Source organism: Chelonoidis abingdonii, chromosome 2, assembly GCF_003597395.2.
Source record: "Chelonoidis abingdonii isolate Lonesome George chromosome 2, CheloAbing_2.0, whole genome shotgun sequence".
NCBI classification, from domain to species: Eukaryota; Metazoa; Chordata; order Testudines; family Testudinidae; genus Chelonoidis; species Chelonoidis abingdonii.
This window is the reverse complement of record NC_133770.1, coordinates 108,320,811-108,342,656: the sequence shown is the minus strand read 5'-3', so window position 1 is coordinate 108,342,656 and position 21,846 is coordinate 108,320,811. Positions and strand designations below refer to the sequence as shown.

Here is a 21,846-nt window from a genome sequence, read left to right as displayed (position 1 = left end):
TGGCTGAATTTGTGACTGAAGGAACTGGATTATTGCCAAGGAAAACAGAGGCATTGTGATATCATAAAATATAATGAGATCATTAAATAATAATACTAGTTTTAGTTATTTTATTTGTCCATTTTCTGGGATGTTCAAACTGAGATGTTGCATCCTTCATTTATTTTATGTCTCCATATCCATTGGCAGATGAGGCCACTTGGAAGAACACTCGTGAAAGTTGATGATAACCTGGAGCTGAGTCAACTTCATTCCTATTTTCTCTCATCCATTCACAGACTCTTGTCATTGGCCTTAGATACTAACCTGTTTCCTCACCCTCCCAACTTCTGACAGATCCCTTCCCCTGCAGAAGCCCCCTCCAAAGTTGGGGATCACTCACAACAGTGCAAAAGGGTAAAACCTAACATACAATTCAAGAACCCAATGGTTGCTGATCTCCTGCTCTGTCCTGCTGAATGTCGTTCAAGTACTCAGTCACCTCAGAGTACTATGCCTTTTCTAACCTGCCCTGACCATTCACTCCTCCGCAGTACCTGCCCCTTCATGTCTCTCAGTATTAGGACAAAGATGAGACTGGGAGCAAGGTAAATAGTACAAACAGATTAGGGAGCAGAGGTAGCTCTTGACTAGAGGGAAACCAGACAAGCAGCAGCCAGCCCCTTCAAACCAGCCCCTTCTTCTGTCTACAGATTGTCCCTCCTTCTTGGTGCAGAATCCACTGCTGTCCTCTCCAGGACTGTTCAGCACTGGCCAGTCCTGATGGGTTAACACCACTCAGGGTTAGCCAGTGTCATACGGATTCATGTCAGCTCTCTTGCATTTGGATTGGCGAAGTGAGTACAATTGTGTTATATATCAGTAGTGGATTTGTTTTGCATGAGAGAGATAATAGGGATTCTATCGTAATTTATCTACTTTATATATTCTCTTTTCATGATTAGTTATGAAGGTTGTTATTAAAATCTAAATGGAATGATTGATATTTTACCAGTGTTTAAATCACATCTGTGGGTTTTCTATGAACCTGATTTCTTTTGTAGAAAATCATTCTCTAGCTGAAGTACCAAAATAAAAGAAAATTAAAGGCTTGAAAATGTAAGATTTCCTATTAAAAAGTAAAATGCCTGATTTGGTTGGCTGAGAACACTGCTAGTGTGATATCCAGTCCTGCGTTTGTGTTGGCTTTTGCATACAGCCAGGTTGTAGAAAACTAGTAAACTTATAATAAAGTCATTACACATCAGGGTTGAGAATTTACTAGGATCTGGGATGGTAGCACTGCTGAGCTGGCGGAGAAGTGAGAGCTCTGTAAAAAGAAAGGATGATCAGATCAAGGACTATAGCCCTTTGATCTCTAAGCTCTCCCTGACACAAACAACACCATCTGAAGATTCCTCCTGCTAGCTGAATCAACAGCTGTCTGGTTGGGGCAGAAAGTTTACCACAGACAGACTTCAGGAGTTACAGGTTATTCATGGTATCCTTACAGACATGTGAGACTGCTCTTTGGATATAATAAAATTTGCTAAAATGGATCCTTCATTCTAGGTGGAACATGAGATCAATTCGCAGCTGTTGGAGGAGGTGCTGTCAGCATTGCCTTTAATGACACTACAAATACTACAAGTTCCCTCTCAGCTGCTGGCCTGCCGTCTGCAGGTAGGTGATTCCTGTATTGAGCAACTCGTGTGGCCTGTGGCCACAATAAGGAATAACTCAATACTGTAAGAGGCTAAATGGTCTAATGGACCAAACGTAGATCTGAAAGCAAAAGACTTCTGCTTTCTCTACTACGATCTGACTCTGTGTGTGATTTTAATCAAGTCTATACAGACAAAATTTCCAACAATGCCCATTAATTTGGGGTACCTAGACCTGATTTTTGGAATTGCTCAATACTCACATCTCCAAATGAGGTCAATGGGAGCTGAGAGCATTCTGTACCTCTGAAAAATCAGTCCTCAGGTGTCTCAAACTTGGCACCCAATGTTTGAGGACACTCTGAAAATGAAGACCTTATATTCTGTCTGAATTTCCCCAACTATAACATGAGGACAATATTTCCCTCTTTACTTCTCAGAGGGATTATGATAATTAATTAAATTATATTTAAATTCAGCAGAATGCCCACAAAAATCCTAGTGGCACCAAGACCACTCACTCAGCTTATTCTGATAATTGTCCCTTAAAATGTTTTCTGTATTTTGGACATAAGTCTGGATGACTGGGCTCTACTTCTCCTGCAGCTGGAAGCAAGTTATAGCATGAATACTACCCATTCCACTTCTTATTTAAAAGGAGGTAGCTAAAGAATCACTTTGCTTATCTTTCCCAGAAACCCAAGATTGACCCTGAGCACATCTCTTGAAGGAGGAGAGGCAAAAACCGATTTTGTAGATCTACCCTGTAGAGAACTTGGGCGATAGCTGCATTATTTGTTTGACTATTGTGGGTGCCTCAATTTACCTGCTCATTGTTATGATGCTGGCTACATGGGATCAAAGAGTTAACCTCGGCTGGAGCTCTCAACAGATGAGGGCCGGAAAATGGACAATGACATCAGATAAACCTTCCTGCCTTGGTGCTTAAAAAGATAGCTGAGGGGCCAATTCCTCTGAAGTCTCACTTTTGCTAGGCTCTGGCTAGCAAAGCTATTAATAGGGGAAGACACTGGCAGGAAAGCAGAGATGCAGACCTTTGGTTCTGATAAAAGTAGCCCTGAAAACACACTGAGGATGAGGGGATCAAAGACTCTCTGAGAGACTGCTAGGGATGCTCTCTGTCATCGCAGCTCCCTGAACAGATGCATGGGACAAATGGGACCTATCTAAACTTGCAAGAAGAGGGTGAGGGGGTTAAGCAAGATAGATTCAGGTAGATTGTTTATGTCTAAAGATCTGTTTCTCTGAATGTCTTGATTCTGAATAAACAATGATTTGCTTTATGAAACCTGTTTGGTCACTGGAATTACCACTTGATAGCGGTCCTGAAGAGGAGTACCTGGGATAGGGGTCAAATCCAATCAGACCTGCTGAGACATTCACAGTTGATAACCAAGATAGCTGAAGCTCAGCACTTGGTCTCAGAGAGGCAGTTGTGGGGTTCCACCCTGACACGTGAAAGTAGTGAGACTTATCGCCTGGGTGGGAGATGTACTCCAAAGGCCACACAGGGGTCTGAGATGCAGCTAGCTTGGTAACTGTGACATACCCAAAAGTGCTAAGTCTAGAGCCAGACTCTCAGCTGCTGTAAATTTGCATAGTTGTGCCAATTTATACCTGCTGAAAACCTGGGCAATAGATTATACAGAGGAAAATCATCCACACTTACAATAATTTTCTGAGCCAAATAAAACAATATGAAATTAGTGAAACATGCAAAACAGTACTAAAGAGGAAATGGCATCAAACATTTTACTGCAGAAGGACAAAAGTGACACTCTCAATACGCTGAAAAATACCTTCCCTTCTGCATGCACCAAGGCCTGAATTTACTGAATGCAGCAAAGAAGCAGGAGGAAATACTAACAAAACTGTAAAACGACTAAGCCACTACTAGACAAGGATCGGCAGAGGCTAAGTTAGGTCCCATACAAGGAATCATCTCAAAAGATCACAGAATACACACAGATAAAAGAAAATGGGACAACTGCCAGGAAACAAAAATCTATGGGGAATAAGATGCGCCCTACGCAGTTGCATGACACAAAATTTACTGAAAAAGCAAACTAGTGATAGAGCTACCCTTTACTCGTTAAGTCATAGTACTGAAAATAAAATGTGCAATCCACAAAGAAGGACATAGTCACAAAATGTAAACAAGCCTCCTTGAAAATAGAACTACTAGGATAACTACCTTCTATTTCCAAAGCACCCATAAGCAGAATGCAGATTAAACAAAAAAACAATTTTTTTTTAAATGAACACAAATAATTGGAGTTGACTCTCTGGTCTTGGTCAATTGTCTTTACACAATATCTGTCATTGTCATGCTTAGTTCAGAGCAGTACTGCAAGTTGCACTCTTTCCAGAGTACTAAATATTGTTCTTAATTAGTAAATTGTTGGCAAAAAGTTCCATATAATCCAAATTGAAAAAGAAAAAAAAAAAAGAGAGACATAAAATGGCGTACTATATTAAAATGAGCAAATGTAGTTTGGTAGATCCATACATATTTCATGTATTTCTTTTTTTAAAACTTTACTTTTCTAATCTACCAACTCTTAAAGTTCTCATTTCTAATCACCAGGGCCCTCTTACTTTACATATATATTTGTCCTGACACAGCTGTTAGTGGGAAATGGAATGTACATATTGGTTGTTTACTTGCCTTTATGTGCCTTTTTTTTATTGTGTAGACTTGCTATGATGGCTTTTGTTAAATTGAAAACCAAGCACATAATTTTTAAGATCTTAAAGCCCTTTCTTCAAGTTTGAGTCATAACTCAAATCAAGGAATGTAAATGATTGATAAAATAAGGAGGTTCAAAAATAATAAAGCCTCTGTTTAATGGATATGTGTCGTGTTTTATTCGGGGATTTTTATGGAATGTGCTTGGAAGACTTGAATGAACAGTCTTTCAGGCAAGTTTTACAAAATTGGTATTCACCGAGGAAAACATGTCATGCCACATTGACTAATCTGATTGATTCAGCTCTAGTCCTTTCTGCTTCTTTTCATAAATTTCTTTATCTAAAATGGATTGTTTCACACCTGAAGAATACCACTCTGCCAGTATTTACTGCACTAGACTTTTTCCAGTGGCTCCAAAATACCTTCCTTAGAAACTTCAGTGTCTGTCAAGGCCACACACTGATCTCCAATAAAAAGTGCCTTTTGAATAGAAGTATTCACATTATCTTTTACGGTGAGGATTTAGGGTAGGGTTTTTAAAAGCATATAAGTAACTTTGGAGCACAAGTAACATTGAAAGTCAATGAGACTTGCACTCCCAAGTCATTTAGTTGTTTCTGAAAATGCTAGCCTAAGGCTCTAATACTGAAAGCTCATGTCAATCTCCATTGAAGCCAATGGGACTGTATATGGGCACAGGATTTTGCCTACACAGAACCAATACCAGGAATGGACCTCTATGAGAAAACATCATGTAACTAATCCCTGATACCATACTTCAGCATCTCCATTAGAATTGCCAGCATCTTCTTACAGGGTTGTAACTTCTGAAACTAATTGCAGTTTCTGCTGTTACTGGTCCACAAGTATCTTGACTAATGCAGTGGCTACCAGCAAAGTGAGAAAGGTCTGGCCACTAATCAGACGGATGAGAAACAAATGTGATGTTTCTGCTGTGCTGCAAAGCAAACCTCAGTTTGATGCAAAACTCACTGTAGTCAATAGACAGACTAGCTCTATGGCCCCCAACCTCTAATGAAGAATCTTTGAATATGGACTCTGATACCCATGCAGATTCCAGTGGATCAGGGTCTGTGTGTCCCAGTCACAGGGGTAACTGAACTGAATATTAGGAAAACTGAACACCATGAAGGTTAGACTTACTGAGATACAGTAACTTGAAAATGGGAACCACTACTTCAGTGGTTAGTTTCATGTGCTTGGATACATGCTTCCTCTGTACACTACAGAGGACAGCTGTGAAAAGGACAGAGGCATCATCCCATCCTAACACTGAGCACAAGTACCAGAACTTGCACATCAGGGATTTGGAATTGTGAGAGGCCTGGCATGTATGTTTTTATTGTTGAGATACCAGTTCTGAAAGAAAAAAAAATATTGCTGTTTTAGTTTATTTTTTAAAATTTCCTTTGCTTCTTTTCCTCTGGGGCTTCACTGTACAGGTACATTTGAGGAAAATGTTCTTTATATCTGATATTTATTCTTCATAGTGTTCAGTGAATGACATTAAAGTTTATATAGTTTGGGAACAAAAAGGGACTATACTCATTGTTACCAGCCCTGGTAGCCTCATTGCTGATAGGGAACGGTTGTGATACTATAATAGTTCATCTCTTGCTTTCTTTTTGTTTGCTCTGCTAAATGGACTGTATTGTCAAAAGTGTATGGTGGGAGATGCAGTGTTTCTGGAGAATACCTCCCCTAGAAAGCAGCACTGGGAATTCCTCAATTATTGGCCAGTACGTGTCACTATTAGGTTAGTTGCTTCCTACCATCAGAAGTGAGGAAAATCATGCCCATTTGGCTAACAATACTTGTATATTATCAGGCTGCTTTCCTGAAATGGAGAGGGGGGAAAATTGCAGCATAGAACTTCAGTATATAACAGAATTTGACATTCTTTCAACATACAATTGATGCAAGAGACTGAATGGATCAGAAATTGGTAAGGCACAGAATCGTTCACCTCTAGGCACATGTAACAGGGTGACTGCCCCTTTAAGGGGTGATGGGTCTAGCCCCATCAATAATACACTTAGCTCCTCTCCCCAGGAGGGAGGAGGAAATAAGCACAGTCACAGAACAGGCAGGTCACGTGGCTAAAAAAAAAAAAAAAAAATCAGTTCTTCTGGGGTGAAGATAAAAACAGAAGCTTCTGCAACATTATAGGGGTAGAGAGAGGGCAGACAGCCTGGAGAGGAGCATGGCAGGGGGAATTGGAAGCCCAGAAAGGACAGATTTGGGTCTGAAGGTGGAAAGGAGCCCAGATTGTTTAAAGGCCTTAAGAAGGGGGAATGTCATGTTGAGTACCCTAGGCTTTGAATTAATTACTGAGCGCAGGGTAACTGCAATACGACATGCGGGTGGAGGGGGGCATGGTTGGGGTCAGCACCCTGTCAGCCCACTAGCTCAAAACTAATCTAGAACTACTAGTAAGTGAATGCTGTTGCCAATTCAGTATTCAGTAGACTATGCTTTATGAACTGGAAGACACAGTACTGCTCCGAGGGTACGCATCATAACACCTGATATGAGATTTAGCTCTAACTGAAATCCTGGCCAGCAAGCTTAGGAAAAAGCACTGAGTGGAAATAAACACCGGCCCCTCTCATGCCTGTGAATGACTCCCTCACACTGAGAAGTGGTCCCTCCAGGTCAGGGTTGAGCATACTGCTTGTCCAATATAGGGAACGTAACACTGCCACTGTCAGTGTTACACCTGTTCTGCATATAAGGGGAACTTAAATGTCTCTGAAAGGTGCAGCACTAGACTGATAGGAGGAGAAACTGAATTCACATATGAACAGATTGCCTAAGGAGGTTGTGCAAGCTCCTTCGCTGGAGGTTTACAAAAGGAGGCTCAATAGCCAGCTGTCTTGGATGGTTTAGACCTGTGTTTTCAAACTAGGGCCACCGCTTGTTCAGGGAAAGCCGTGGAGGGCCGGGATGTTTTGTTTACCTGCTGCATCTGCAGTTCACCGCTCCAGGCCAATGGGAGCTGCAGAAAGCGACGTGGGCTGAGGGACGTACTGGCTGCCACTTCCCGCAGCCCCCATTGGCCTGGAGTGGGGGTGAACCACAGCCACTGGAAGCTGTGATCAGCCGAACCTGCAGATGTTGCAGGTAAACAACCCAGCCTGGCCCGCCAGAGGCTCTCCCTGAACAGGCGGCGGCCCTAGTTTGAGAACCACTGATTTAGACCCAACAAATCCTGCATCTTGGCAGGGGGTTAGACTAGATGACCCTTGCAGTCCCTTTTAACCCTATGGTTCTATGACAAATCCTGGCCATTTCCATGACAGCATGGACAGTTGCTCCTGCTAGGAGCAAGTGTGATTCTACTCTGTAGACGGGCTGTACTTGGAGAGCTCACACAACTGCAGAACTCAAGCTCTGCTGGGATCTTGGTGTACTGCAACAAAGCAGGGACTGAGGGAGGAGCAGGACTGATGGTACCTTCTTCTGCAGATTGGCTAGATATTCTCTACTCCTGCAGGAGAGGCGAAGGAGGTGAGGGTATGAAGAGGCTATTCCAGCCCTGAGTTTGAAACAGCAGCCACACAGCAATTCCACTATCACTCCATGGCTTGGAAGGGAGGAATATTTTCCTCTCTCATCCCACAACTCTGTGGTGGGGCTGGGGTTTGGGGCTTGAATCATTTTGTAATAAAAAGACACATTCTGAACTGGCTGATGATGACAGACAGCTGAGCTATTATAGAACAGCAGCTGCATGAGAAGAACACCAACACTTTACTTCCTGAATACAGATTTTAAAATAATTTAAAATGTCTTTCACTATTTTAATAATATTACAGATCCATTTTTATACCAGCAAGAGCCACCTGGATTTCCAAAATGTTTCTATAGTCATAATTCCAGCCTGATTGAAAGATCTTGCCTTTCTATATATACGCAACACCCGCGGACGAAACTGTGCCTTCCCACTGACGCAGCCCCATTTAGTTTTAGTGTGTGGGTCAGTGAGGGTAGAGCTGGGCCAAAGATGTTCAAGACAGCTGTTGTCATGTCTTATAATTAAAATTCTAGTAACAGAATAACTATAACCATAACAGTGCATTTGTGAACAGATCCATTCAATTAGCAAAGAATCACTGTAACCTGTGTTCCTGAATAAACTGGTATAATGATGGAGATTATGGAGACTAATGATATTAAAAAGATAAAGCAAGTACTGGAGCCAATTGTTGTAGCAACATGGTTTTATGTTGTTGTTTTGTTGTGTTGAGTTGTGTTTTTTTTTAACTCACTTTTATAATCAGTTCTGTAAATGAGACACCAGAAGTGTGAACAAGTGTGATTATAGTGTGGCAAGGAGAGAAGAAAGAGATTATTTCTGCAGTAAGAACATCTCTGAAAATAGTATCACACTGGGAATGAAGATAATTTCATTATGGATTCTTTTGCTGGTAATCCCATGGTTGCCTCTGATCTTCTACATACAGAGAAGAACAATACACAATCGTGTACATTTAATTCTTTTAAAAGAAAAGATATCCCAAAGCTGCAGAAATAAGTTCTCTATGAAGGTAGAATTGTAGTTATGGGCAAAAGTGTTTGAATCAGGGAAATATACAGAACCTATTATACTGTGACTCTTAACAGACATAGTTTTTTCTTTTAAACCAATCTTAGATATCACATACACTTCTACTTTTCTGCAGATATTCTATATGGCATGAAAATAGATTGAGTAGATTATATTGGAGTCAAACATCATACATGTTGTGCCAGATCCTCAGCTGGTGTACATCAGTGTAGCTCTATTGATTTTAATGATGCTACATTGATTTATACCAGCTGAGAGTCTGGCTCACCAAGGGCCAGACTGGGTCCAGCCCTGCAAGGATACACAAGAAAACCTTCCCTCTTCTGAGCCTCTGTACAGTGAGGGGTATGTTGCTAGTAAACATGCTAAACTGAGAGGGAGAACAGTGAGAGGGTGATGAAGACCATGACAACACACTCTCCATCCTAGATAGCACAGCTAGCTCAAACAGGGGAAGCACATGCTGTACACTTTCAAAGGTGTAGCAGTCTGCATGATTCCAGCCTGTTGCATGCCTGGCTGCTTTGGTGACTTTCCATTGGGGCTGCCTAGCTCCCATCACCTCCCCTCTAATCAGTGGGTTACTGCCACTTTGGTCCAAAATATGTAGCTTCACTCTAAACTCAGGAGGTTTCAAGAGCAGGTGCCTTGGAACTGCAATTTCAAAAATTAGCATGAGTGCTTCTTTTGTTGACCATAAAAGAGCTAGGTCCAACCTGAGTGATGGATCCTGCCTTCTTCCTATGGGTGGTATAAAGCCCTATTCTCTGTTGGCCAGCTCAATTCTTACACAATCCAGCTTCCTACTCTCCAGCCCTTAACACGTAGCCAGATATTACAAAGACTGCAGCTTTGTGGAACGAATGAGAAGGCCAATGATATGTAATATTTCACTCTACTTGAGGGGAAATATTAGCTTCCATGTGTCTTCATGCTCATTTACTCTGTATCAGCCAGCCAGGTCTGTCCCTTGCAGCATTGATCCCTGAGAGCATACCTAAGTACAGAGGACCTCCCCCAAAATGGGGCCCTCTGTGGCTGTACATTCCCTGAGGCCTTCAGCCAGCCTTTGATCTCATTGCTCTTTTCTTTACTGTAAGCATTTGTCCAAGTAACATACCACTCAAGAGCCCTCATTTCTAGGTACGCCAATCATTGAGGTCTTAAAGTTGACTACACAGGTAAGGGTGTTCCCTCCCTTTTGTAAATAGTTTATCTCATAAATAACAACTCGGGAAACTAAAGGTTACAGAGAGTCATTTTCACAAAAGGAAGGAATCTTGCAGCCTTTTAAGTGTACCGCATTAATTTACTTTATATGTCTCATTGTGGTCTTTGTCATAAGCTATGTTCCACTGTTGGGCATTGGCAAAGTTACCTAGAAAAAATTTCCCCTGCTCTGCCTATTTTGTAGTGCACTGTGTATTGTCTGCCCCACCCAGCACCTCCCAACCCAAGGGTATCTGCATTTCAGTAATACTGATATAAGTAGTCTGTGAATCGATTTAGGATGAAAGGGCCCATATAGGGATACAAAATATTACCTTCAAAATATTATTGACTGCACCAGCCCTAAGTGGCAGAGACTAGGAATTCTTTATTTATGAGCGTGTATATGGCATTCCACTCCAGCTATTGATGAATTTTGTTTGTAATAGTGATGGAGACAGGTTATCATAGGTTTTTACAGGTTCTTCTTGGAGGTAATTTATATTTATGATGAGAATTTCTAAGAGTTCTTGCACAGTGTTTCTGTTTAATGAGACATTTCTATTTTACTGTGAGTTACAATTTTTATTTTATGGAGCATTTCACAAGAGCAGCTCATTCATGATTGACATCCCTCCATCCCACTAACCAGACAAATATAACAAGGTCCCTAGCACAGGGCTCTTAGTGAGACCCTGATTAAAGGATTTAAGGCTGGGATTTCAAAGGAGCCTAAGGAGTTAGGCAGACAGCTCCTACTGAAACTCAGTGGGAGTTGTCTGCCTCACTCTTTTAGGCTGCTTCAAAATATCCCAGGCTAAAGAAATAATTGAGGACACAATATTGGGCTTACAATGAGCCCTCACTATGAGGCTTAAAACAAAGAGACAAGCTACAGCCCTAATTCAAGGATTACAACAGATGGCCACTACATATATGAACCCCAAATCTTTCTCTGCTTACAGATTCCTGTTCTTTGAATAGTGACCTAGGAGTGTGATCTGGCCACTGGATATCACCAGAGAATATGACAAGCACTCCTTCCTTCATTTTTGTATTGTAAGCTTTTTGGGGTTGGAAATAGGCCTTTCTATTTGCTTCCACTCTGCTTAGCATACTTTGGGTGCTACTGTAATATAGCTAATAGGGAAACATATTACCTCTTCACTTCCACACCATTAATTTTAATCCTGTGTCTTTTTTCTTGCCCTCTTTACTATTATTTAGCATCGTGAGTATATTACCTAATCCTGGGGATACAGCATGTATGAACAACAAGTTACAAGACAAAATATTATATGCATTAAATTACATGCCAAGCACTGCTCTAACATAGTGCTATGAAGAAACCAAGCATATTTTCCTTTACTGTTGAATTTTCCCCTTCCCACCACCAGTAAAATATTTTTAATGCTTAACTTTTCATTTTCACACTGTCTCATACAATTTGTAACCCAAGATGAGCATCTATAGTATCAGTTTTTATGGCAACGGTGAAAGACAATCACATTCATTTCCCTTTTAACATCCGCAGCTTCTGGTGAAATGGATGGGTTAGCATGGGGGCTGTTGTCGGAGGTGTGTGTGTATTTTTAAACAGAAGAGGAACAGATCTAGGTTCCTTATAGGGCTACGGGTTACTGTCCAGAGGAAATGTTGGAGAGGCTACTTTCAGATAGTGAAATATTCCTGAACTGCCATATCAGAATAGACCACTGATCTATCAACTCTGGTATACTTTTACTTTAGCCACCTGCTGCTCCTTTACTGTAAGGCTGTGTTTTTCAACCTGTGCTCTGTGGACCCATGGTGGTCCGCAGACTTATGTTGAAGATTTCCAAAGGGGTCCACACTTCCATTCAAAATTTTGTAGAGGTCCAGAAATGAAAAGTTGAAAACCACTGGCATAAAGTATCTCCAAAAATCTCCATGTGAATCTGTAGATGCATTTTGTTCATTAAAAACATCTACTCATATCAAGTGCTTAAATATTAAAACTATGTGAAATAACAAATTCTCACTTTGCAGTTCTTCCCGCAATGAATTAATATTTGATATTTGTGAATATGAACAGGGGGGAAATGTCAATATCTCTCCAAAGCACCTACCTTTTTGAGGTGATAGAGGCCAGATTCCATTGGTCTTGATACTGCTGGACAACATTCAAGAGGAAATCTCTGCTGGTAACTAAACCATCCCCACCCCCATTCACGCACAAAAACGTAGTAAGGTCAAAGTCAGACTAATATTTTGGGATGACACAGCAGAAGGCAGCAAAGCCTTTTTATCAGGAGCAAATCTTTATAAACCATTAATCAAAACAAAGAACTGTAAAAGCTAAAAGAAAAGACCTCTCTAACTTACTCTTCTGAATCTTATTGTAGAACCCTGGCATCCCATGAATTCTCTTCCCCAAATATTCTAGCAGCTCCTCTCCTGTGTGAGGAAAGGACAGCGGGGAAGACAGAATTGACCTCTTACTCATGAACCATGCCACTTAGACTTATGCCAAAGAGGGGCTAATCCAGCTGGAGTTATGAAAGTCAATGGGACTACTCACAGGAGTAAGGCAAGTAGGACTTTCTCAACCTATCCCAAGATCTGTTTCTGCACCACAATACCTACTCATCTCTGCTTGGCATTATAGGCACAACTATGTTCTTTCATATTCTAGTGAGACTCTTTCAGTAAAACAATATCTATTTTGTTAAGATAGGAAGGGAAATTATTCCCTCCCTACTGCTGCCTTTGAAAGGTCCAATTATTCCCTTGACATGTAAAGAAAGAAATTCAACGGTACTATTCATCTTGACAGAAAAATGTTATCCTCTGAAAACAGAAAAAAATGGCATTCATGCAAGGAAGGATTACACATCTCAACAAGCTTCCGAAAAGCCTTTTTCAGAAATATGCTAGAATATATCTTGCACTCTCCATAAACACAAGTCTCAAGATGAAATTATCCAACATAAACAAAAATGTTAACAAATAGTCTACCATCTGCAAATTCAATAATCTCTAGTAACTTTTTGAACACTGCTTTTAAAAATTACTTTCCATTTCTCTCTCCTATCTGAAAACACACAATGCTTTTTTTTTTCTACCTCAGAGTTGCATGTTTATTAAATCTATCCTACTGGATGTCATCAAAACCCATTCCAGAGATGTGACAACAAAACTGTACTTGTAAAAATGTGTTTTCCTCCCACAAACAGCCTTACACCAAAAAATAATCACACGTACTCTGTAGCATTAACCTCGAATTCCAAAGAGATTCTCTCCACCAAAATAAGAGAAAGCTGAAAGTTAATTGGAGTTGATAGCCTAATTGCCCTTTGTGCCTTTGAAAATCTCCACCTACATTTATATATTTTGACCCCTTTCTTTTTCAAAGATGATCTCGTCCCCTTCTCCTCCATTGAATCGCTATAGCATAATCAGCCCATCTGTTTTGTGCCTTTGCCATAGACACACATTATGGTAATAAATACAGTGTTTTCCATCTTATGGACTATCTGTAGGGATGTTTAACCAGGGTATACCACCAGGAGACTACAGAAATTGGGCCAGATTGTAGTAGTCATTCAAAGATTCCACAAATTTCCCATCAACCTTTTCTACTATGCATTCTCTCCTCATTTAAAAGAGCACAAACTACCCCTATTCATTTGACTACTTTCCACTGACTTCTCCATTCCTAGTTTGGAGAATGTCTCCCAAATCTCACTGAGCCCTTCTAGAGCTATAGGCTAGAATGGCTAACACTATGAGGTCCCAATCCAGACTGGGATGCCTTCTGCTACCAGAATACAAGCCATCCACTATAACTAAACCTGGTGAAAACTTTCCAACTAGCTGCAACCATTGCAAAATAGTCCTGATGAATAAAAATTGGTAAAATGTAAACTTTTGTGGCTTTCGATAACCTACTTTTAATTTTCTCCAAGCCAAGCTAATTGTTCCTTTGCTAGGGACCTCATGAAAAAAAGAGAAAATAAAATCTATGTAGAGATGGACCAAAGCTGCAAAATGTAAAACAGGATCCAGATTTCAGTGCCCCCAAAAATTCAGGAATCTTTGGATCCGGTGTTTTGATTTGGTCCATTATAAGGAACATGTCCATTTGGAAAATTTCTATTTTAATTTGGATTTCAAATAATCCAAAAGTCAGAACCTATATTTAAATATGCTTAACATCATATTCTTTCTCTCTCCTTTTCTTCCTGGTTTAGCTTTGGACCCACCATGCAATGTCACTTTCAAAAAGGTCTGATATTTGAAAATTCTTAAAATTCAAAATAAAATAAATATTTTGAATTTAAAAACTTTTAATTAAATAATTCTGGAACACAGTAATTTTTGATTACTACAATACATAAATCAGTTCAATAACACATATAACCTGTTAGTTACTTTATAATTTTATGAGATCCCCATCTCATAACCTCCCTGAAAGTATGCAAGTCTACTTCTATCCTTCTGGGGGGGACTTTAAACATATCCATATGTTTTCACACTGTTATTTAATTTGATTTAGATTTTTTACTTTTTTTTTTTAAATCAGCATTTTTAGAAAAAGATGGATGGACAATATTACCATACTGTCTCCAGTCCACAGAAGGAGGCAAATTCATCCACAGAATAAGGTTGTTGAGCTGATTTAAGTAAGACGGCAGCGAATGGAAACCTTTCTGGCTGTACCACACCTAAGAGAGAAAACAGAGGTGTTAAATGAAAGATGGCCTGAACCGAGACCCCAGATCCAAATACCCTGGAATTTTAGGGAATTTCAGATGCAACATTATGTAAGATTACAGGAGTTACGAGCCCCTCTGAGAAGCCACATGCATGGGATGGAGTGGTCTGGGTGGAACAGAATCAAATGAGCTGTAGAGGTCCCTTGGTTGAGTATAGTTGTTGTCAACAGTTTCCATTCCAGGACTCTCCATCCAGCTAGCAACAAAGGAAGAGGAAGAGAACTCATGGTTTAGTGGATCACCTAGACCAGCCCCTTATATCATACCAGGTCAAATATACATGAAACACAACTCTCCTATTTGTGCTGAAAAGGTGACATTAATTGGTTTAATTTGAAACTCAGTGGGAGAATTTAGAAAACAATAAAACTCTGGGATACTTTTCACTTTTGAGATTTCAAAATGAGATCTGCAAGCAATAGAAAAACGCAACAATCGGAGCTAGCCACTCCATATGGGGCATGGAGGAATGAGGCCCATAACTCATCTACCATCAACATCTATCCAACAGAGTTTGCTAGGCACTGAAACATGCTCCTCCCCAACCCCCATCCAATGAGGAGCTCTGGGAGGTAGTGTGCTAGAGGTTGGACACAATATCTTCTTGAACAATGCAGCTCTACACTGCCCCAACAGAGTAATACCTTTATGGCACAACCCAGCCCTTCTCCAAGTAACAGGTAGCACCCGTTTCTGTCTCACAGCCTGACCAATATGCCTCAGCCTTTAATGGAATTACCGTTTCTTGAGGTGAGAAAACAGCATAAGCTCCATGCCCTTTCAGATGACACTACCAACAAAAGTGGTGAGGAGTTCCGTTTATAGTTGGGGTTGTTGGTGGATACCTGTCCACATGAATTAGGCTGACCCTCACCAACTCATTTCACATAGGCAACTAGATGGCAACAATTTTAACTTTTTTACATAAAAGTTATTTGTACAGATGAGATAATCTTTATTTACAAAAAGGTCTCATTTTTGGAGGGAAAATAGTTCTCTCATTGCTCTAGAATATAGCTAATTCTAGTGTGCAGCTACTGACTGTAAAGAATTATGAATTGGGAATTCTTTTGTGGCTCTTAGGGTTCTTCTATGTTCCAGTCTGAGACCTGACAACTATTTAATCTTCAGGTGACCCTCTGCTGGTTCAGGAAGAGAGCAAGCTTTGGGCCTGCTATATAAACATTCAGGAACAGCCTCCAGATATTCATCTTTCAGATCTCTGCACTTTCTAGTCACCTGTGCAACCATGTGCCAGAACAGAATCAAAACTGAACTAGTAAGGGGAGCCAATTCCCTCACACACCATCCCATTTCTTTCTCTATCTGTTCTGCTAAAATCTTTCCAAGTAAGAATGTTTAACATACATAATGGAAATCATTGCAATTATGCACATTGTAAAGAAAAAAAGAAGCAATTACAAAAAACAATAATGCAAGATTCTGCTGACACATCCTCAGTTAATTGGAGGCAGGGGAGAGGTCTTAATAAGTATTCACAGAATATCCTAGTAAATTTCATAATGTAACCAAAATAATAAGGAAAAAAATGACAATTAGCATTGTCTGTAACAATACATTTAGAAGTCCTGCCCAATAATTAGAATCACAGCATCTTCAGAGCATTCACAGCATTCTTCATCCAAGAGTGCGATAAAATGATGTAACTGAGTCAGGCCATCAGGAAATAACCAAATTAAAGCAGAATATTTAATCATTTATAATCTGACAAAAAGAAAAAAAAGTCCTTGATGTTATTATCTTCATCAGAGGATGCATCTGGTTCTTTTTCAAGAGCCTTAGAACAACTAATTTTGAACCAAGTGACCACAACATGGAAAAAGAGGTATTGGTATTTAGTTCCATCGAAAACAACATGCAGCTTTGCTAGACAAAACACTGCCATGTGGATAACATTTTTTAGGGTGAGGTGAAAGATGGGTGAGGAAACTGCTGATTAATCTTGGTTTTCTAATTGGGTCTGACATGCCACGCCCTGGAAAGTCTCCCTTTTAGCACAGGACAAGTTTTAACTCTCAAAATGGTAGAACCTGATCACAGGTAGCAAGCATGACTGAGGGAATAGCACACTGGAATGGGACTCAAGACATCTGGGCCCAAGTTTCATCTCTATAACTTCCTCTTCCTGTTTAATCTTGTCTAACTGTGTCTGACTTCTTGTATGACTATAGATTAATTGATTTATCCATATACCTCAGTTCCCATCTGTAAAAAGGAATACTGTTAAGCACTATGTGGTGTTCAGATATTACAGTGATAAGGGCCATAAAATACTTAGATAGATGTGTGTTTACATATACCATATAGTCCTATATACGTATATTTCTACAAATATCACAGGGGGAGCAGTGGTTTGAAGGACACTTTGAAGGACAGCAGATATTTTGCCAAGGTAACTGTACACGTTCTCCACTGACAGGGGTGGTCTCCACAGACAAGGAGAGTTAATATCCAGGACAGTTCCTAAGAGATCTGTGTCCCAACAATGTTCTTACCGTCTATGCTTTCTTTTATGCCAAGTGTTCTTCAATGGTTATATTTTACTTGGTTCATTAAAAGTTGTGTCTCTCTCGCTCCCTCTTGAATACCTATGGGTAAAATTTGTCTGCAGTGGAATTCTACTGCCTTTGAGAAGAGCAGTTGGGTGTTCCTTAGATAAATGCTATCAAATTGTGCATTTAACTAATTTTATCTTCCATTCATAGTCTGACAACTTTCTTCCACAATGAGAAACTTTTTTTCCTGTTAGAATTACATGGTGAATAGTCATAGGCTACCACTTTGGGATCTAATTAATTTTGTATTGCCTCAGTTCCATGAACCTGTGACAACATGGTAAGGTCAAACTAGAGAAAGGCCTATCTGGGGGCTGCCCCCTAAATTCTTAGCTACAGACCACAACAAGTACTCAAACTGTCTTTATGGCTGCTTAGGGCTTTTCAGATGTTTTTGTACAATAAGTTATATACATGTCTGAATATGAATCTTAGCACTTATACAGCACTGATAGTGGGTGATCTGCCCCACAAGTGCCTCTTCATGGCAGCCCTGGAAGCAGCCCCTTGCATCAGTTTCCCTTCTCAAGGGGATTCTTAAATAAACTCCCCTTAGGATTTCACAAGTCCAATGACAATAGCCCTCCCTAGGGTATGATTTTATTCACACGAAATTCACAAACAGAAAAAAGTCTTTCACCTCAGCCTTAAGCTAGGCACAGTCTCTCTTCCCTGAGAGCTCTCTCGCTCGCTCTTCTATATGAGCAGCTGGAAAAGATGCAAGGCCTGACCTGCCTTCAGGCCTTCTCTCCGAAAAGAAATCAAACTTCCAGACAGGCTTTCTATCCAGCCACACCCTTCCCAGCTAAAATCTCCTTTCCTCATATCAGGGACCATGACAGGAATCTCTCCCTTCTTGCTGCTCATTCCCCCAGTTGTCTCTCTTTGAGCATCCTCTTCTCCCTGCAGCTTTTATAGGGTAATCGCCTGACCCCTGCTCAGGGGTGCCTCCTTAGTAACTAGAGATAGCTGGCCCCAGCCCTCTGACCTTCAAAAGGGAAGCCACCTTGTGACAAGCACTTTAGATGCCAGATTACAGATAGAGACAACAAACATGCAACACAACTAAGGAAGGGGTGGGTGCTGGTGGGATGAGCTATTGAGTTCGGCTACACACTCCTGTTCCATGACAGTCATCATTGAATGTCAAATGCCAGAGTTTTTTCAAACATGCTTGGTATGTGATACACACTGTGGGTTTATTTTTGTCACATGCCTGGAACAAGATTTGTTTAAGATGCTAGCCACCGTCCATGTTCTGGCTGGGTATTGTTAAAGTTGAAGTGGGAAGTTAATTGTCATTCAAATCCTGCAGTGGAGAGGAATAATTTGTGAAGGACTCAGGGCTTGGTTACACTTGGAAATGTGCAGCGCTGGAAGTTACAGCTGTGGTCGTACAGCTGTGTAGGAACAGCGCTGCAGTGTGGCCACACTGACAGCTACCAGCGCTGCAGTGTGGCCACATTTGCAGCATTTGCAGCGCTGTTGGGAGTGGTACATTGTGGGCAGCTATCTATGCCAGCGTTTCAAGTGGTTGCAATGTGCTTTTGAAAGAGGGGGGTTGGGTGGAGTGTGACAGGGCATGGGGGAGACAGAGAGATGGATTTTTGAGCAGACACTGTGACAGCTCCCTGCCTTGCAAATTCTGGCCATTTCCCCCATCCCTCTCTCAATTACTCAAATGAAAAAAAGGGTCAGACAGATAAGCAGCTTCTCCGATGGACTCCCTCCTCCCTCTCCTCCCCCGCCCGTCGTGCTGTTTCTCTCCTCAAGCAAACACTAGCACTGTTCTCAGCTCCCTGCCTTGCAAGTTCTAAGGACTGGAAGATACAACAAGAGCTACCTTCAATCATTTTAAAGTTTGACCCTTCCCCCACCCCTCTCTTATCACTAAATGCAAATCATGACTCCTAAATAGCCTTCAGACCACATAAGCAGCTGCTCAACACGACTCCCCTCTCCCTCAAACAAACAGCTGTGAACATTCCAAGCAATCCCCTGCCTCGGCTCGCTCGCTCGCTGGAGCAAGAGGCAGCTGTGTTTGTTTTTTAGAGCTGGTTGTGCAGCCATTCTTCCGGTTTGTTGTGGACAGGAATCTGGGATACCTCTTAATACCCTGAGAGGCCCAATAGTGCTGTTGGTGTCCACACCTGATGAGCAGCGCTGCATCACCAGCGCTGGAATCGCTACACCCCAGTCAAACCAGGTGTACAGCCAGTGCTGCAGCCAGGGAGTTGCAGCACTGGCTGTGCTTTGTAAGTGTGTACACAGAGTGAGTTGCAGCGCTGTAACCCCTTCACCAGCGCTGCAACTCTCCAGTGTAGCCAAGCCCTCAGAGATTTTCTGCAGTGTAATGAATCGTACAGTAAGTCTCTTCATATGCAAATTTCCCATTTTCATTCATAAAAGGCTATGTAAAAACAGGCCCAAAAGGTCAGAGTAAAAGACTGGTCATTAATTATTGAAAGGTTAATGCAATAATTTGACACTACATCAGTCGAAAGCCACTTCAAGGAGGTAGTTTAGATAACACAGAGCCCTTTATAAGTCTAATGCATTATTATGTTGGCTCTGAAAAATGAAGCTTACTCACTAACTGTATAACTATAATTTATCCTTTTGCTGATGACAGATGAAGTAGGTGCCAAAGACCAAAACAGAAAAAACAAAACCAAACAAAACAGCAGGCAGAGAAACACAGTATATTGTAGCCATTTGGACTCAAGTGCCCAATTATGGATTGATCAAGTCAAGAGTTTAAAGCTGCAAGAAATTTGGGGGAACATAAATAAAGTTAAGATTCTGTCACGGGTATTTTTAGTAATAGTCAGGGACACGTCACAGGCAATTTAAAAAAAAAAAAAAAAAATCAAGGAAGCCCGTGAGCTGTTCCTAACTTTTACTAAAAATAGCATATGGGATGGGGAACTAACAGTGTGAATGCAGCGGTGGGCAGGAGGGAGGTGTTAGAGGCCACTGTTCCAGCCTGGGGCCATACGCAGCTCTGGCAGGCCCCAGGAACCACTTCACTGGCAGCCCCTGCTCCAGCAGCCCTGGGGACACCCCCCAGCCAGCTACTCCAGCAGCCCTGGGGATGACCCTCAGCCAGCTGCTTCAGTGGCCACCAGCCAGTGCCCCAGCAACCCTTGGGGCAACTGCTCTGCCATCTTCATAGCTGGCCACTAACTGCTACTCCAGCAGCCCCGGGGCTGACTGCAGCAGCTGCTCCAGCCCCAACACTGTTCTTGTGGCAGGGGCTGATCAACCCCGCCCCCTGCTGCTTCAGCCCTGGGACCACTGCTCTGGTGGCCCTGGGACTGACAAGTCCTCCAGCCCTGCCATTGCAGAAGTCATGGAGGTCCCACAAAGTCACGGAATCAGTGTCCTCCATTGCAGAATCATACCCTTAACTATAAAGCACCAAAAACAAAAGTGCAAACAGTTTTTTTTTTGATGGGCAAATCCAGATGGCAAAGGTGCCATACCAAACTTTGGATAAGGGGTGTGTCCATGTCCTGTTTTAATAACTAACCTCCCTCCCCTGCTGGTAGTTTGATGCAAGACTTGGGTAAATGTTTCCACCTCTACTTCATTTACAAGAAACAACAAGTTTTTATACCCTTTCCAACATATATAAAATGTTTAAGGTCAGGGCTTCTTTCTATCCAATTCCAATTTAACATTCAAAGGTCAGCTTCCTTAACACACAAGGCAACTCGCTTCTTCAGTGCCCTTCATTTCAACAAAAAAAACAAAACAGAGGTCAGTCACAGAGACCCTGAAACACATCTGGGAAACTGTTCTCTTTCATGTTTCTGGACTCCCACTCTAGAAGTTCTCTGAACAGTTGTATGAACCTTAAATAATCATAGAATCATAGACTATCAGGGTTGGAAGGGACCTCAGGAGGTCATCTAGTCCAACCCCCTGATCAAAGCAGGATCAATCCCCAACTAAATCATCCCAGCCAGGACTTTGTCAAGCCTGACCTTAAAAACCTCTAAGGAAGGAGATTCTACCATCTCTCTAGGTAACCCATTCCAGTGCTTCACTACCCTCCTAGTAAAAAAGTTTTTCCTAATATCCAACTTAAACCTCCCCCACTGCAACTTGAGACCGTTACTCCTTGTTCTGTCAACTGGTACCACTGAGAACAGTCTAGATCCATCCTCTTTGGATCCTCCTTTCACATAGCTGAAAGCAGCCATCCAATCCCCTCATTCTTCTCTTCTGCAGACTAAACAATCTCAGTTCCCTCAGCCTCTCCTCATAAGTCATGTGCTCCAGCTCCCTAATTATTTTTGTTGCCCTCTGTTTGACTCTTTCCAATTTTTCCACATCCTTCTTGTAGCATGGG

General features: G+C 41.4%; 1 protein-coding gene across 1 annotated transcript in view; it reads right to left on the bottom strand.

The window, feature by feature from the left end:
• ABCA13 (ATP binding cassette subfamily A member 13) overlaps positions 1–21,846 on the bottom strand; it is a 284,724-nt gene that overhangs the window by 77,847 nt on the left and 185,031 nt on the right. The window contains 1 exon segment of the mRNA XM_032792446.2: positions 14,754–14,862. Within this exon segment, the coding sequence (XP_032648337.1) occupies positions 14,754–14,862 (109 nt within the window).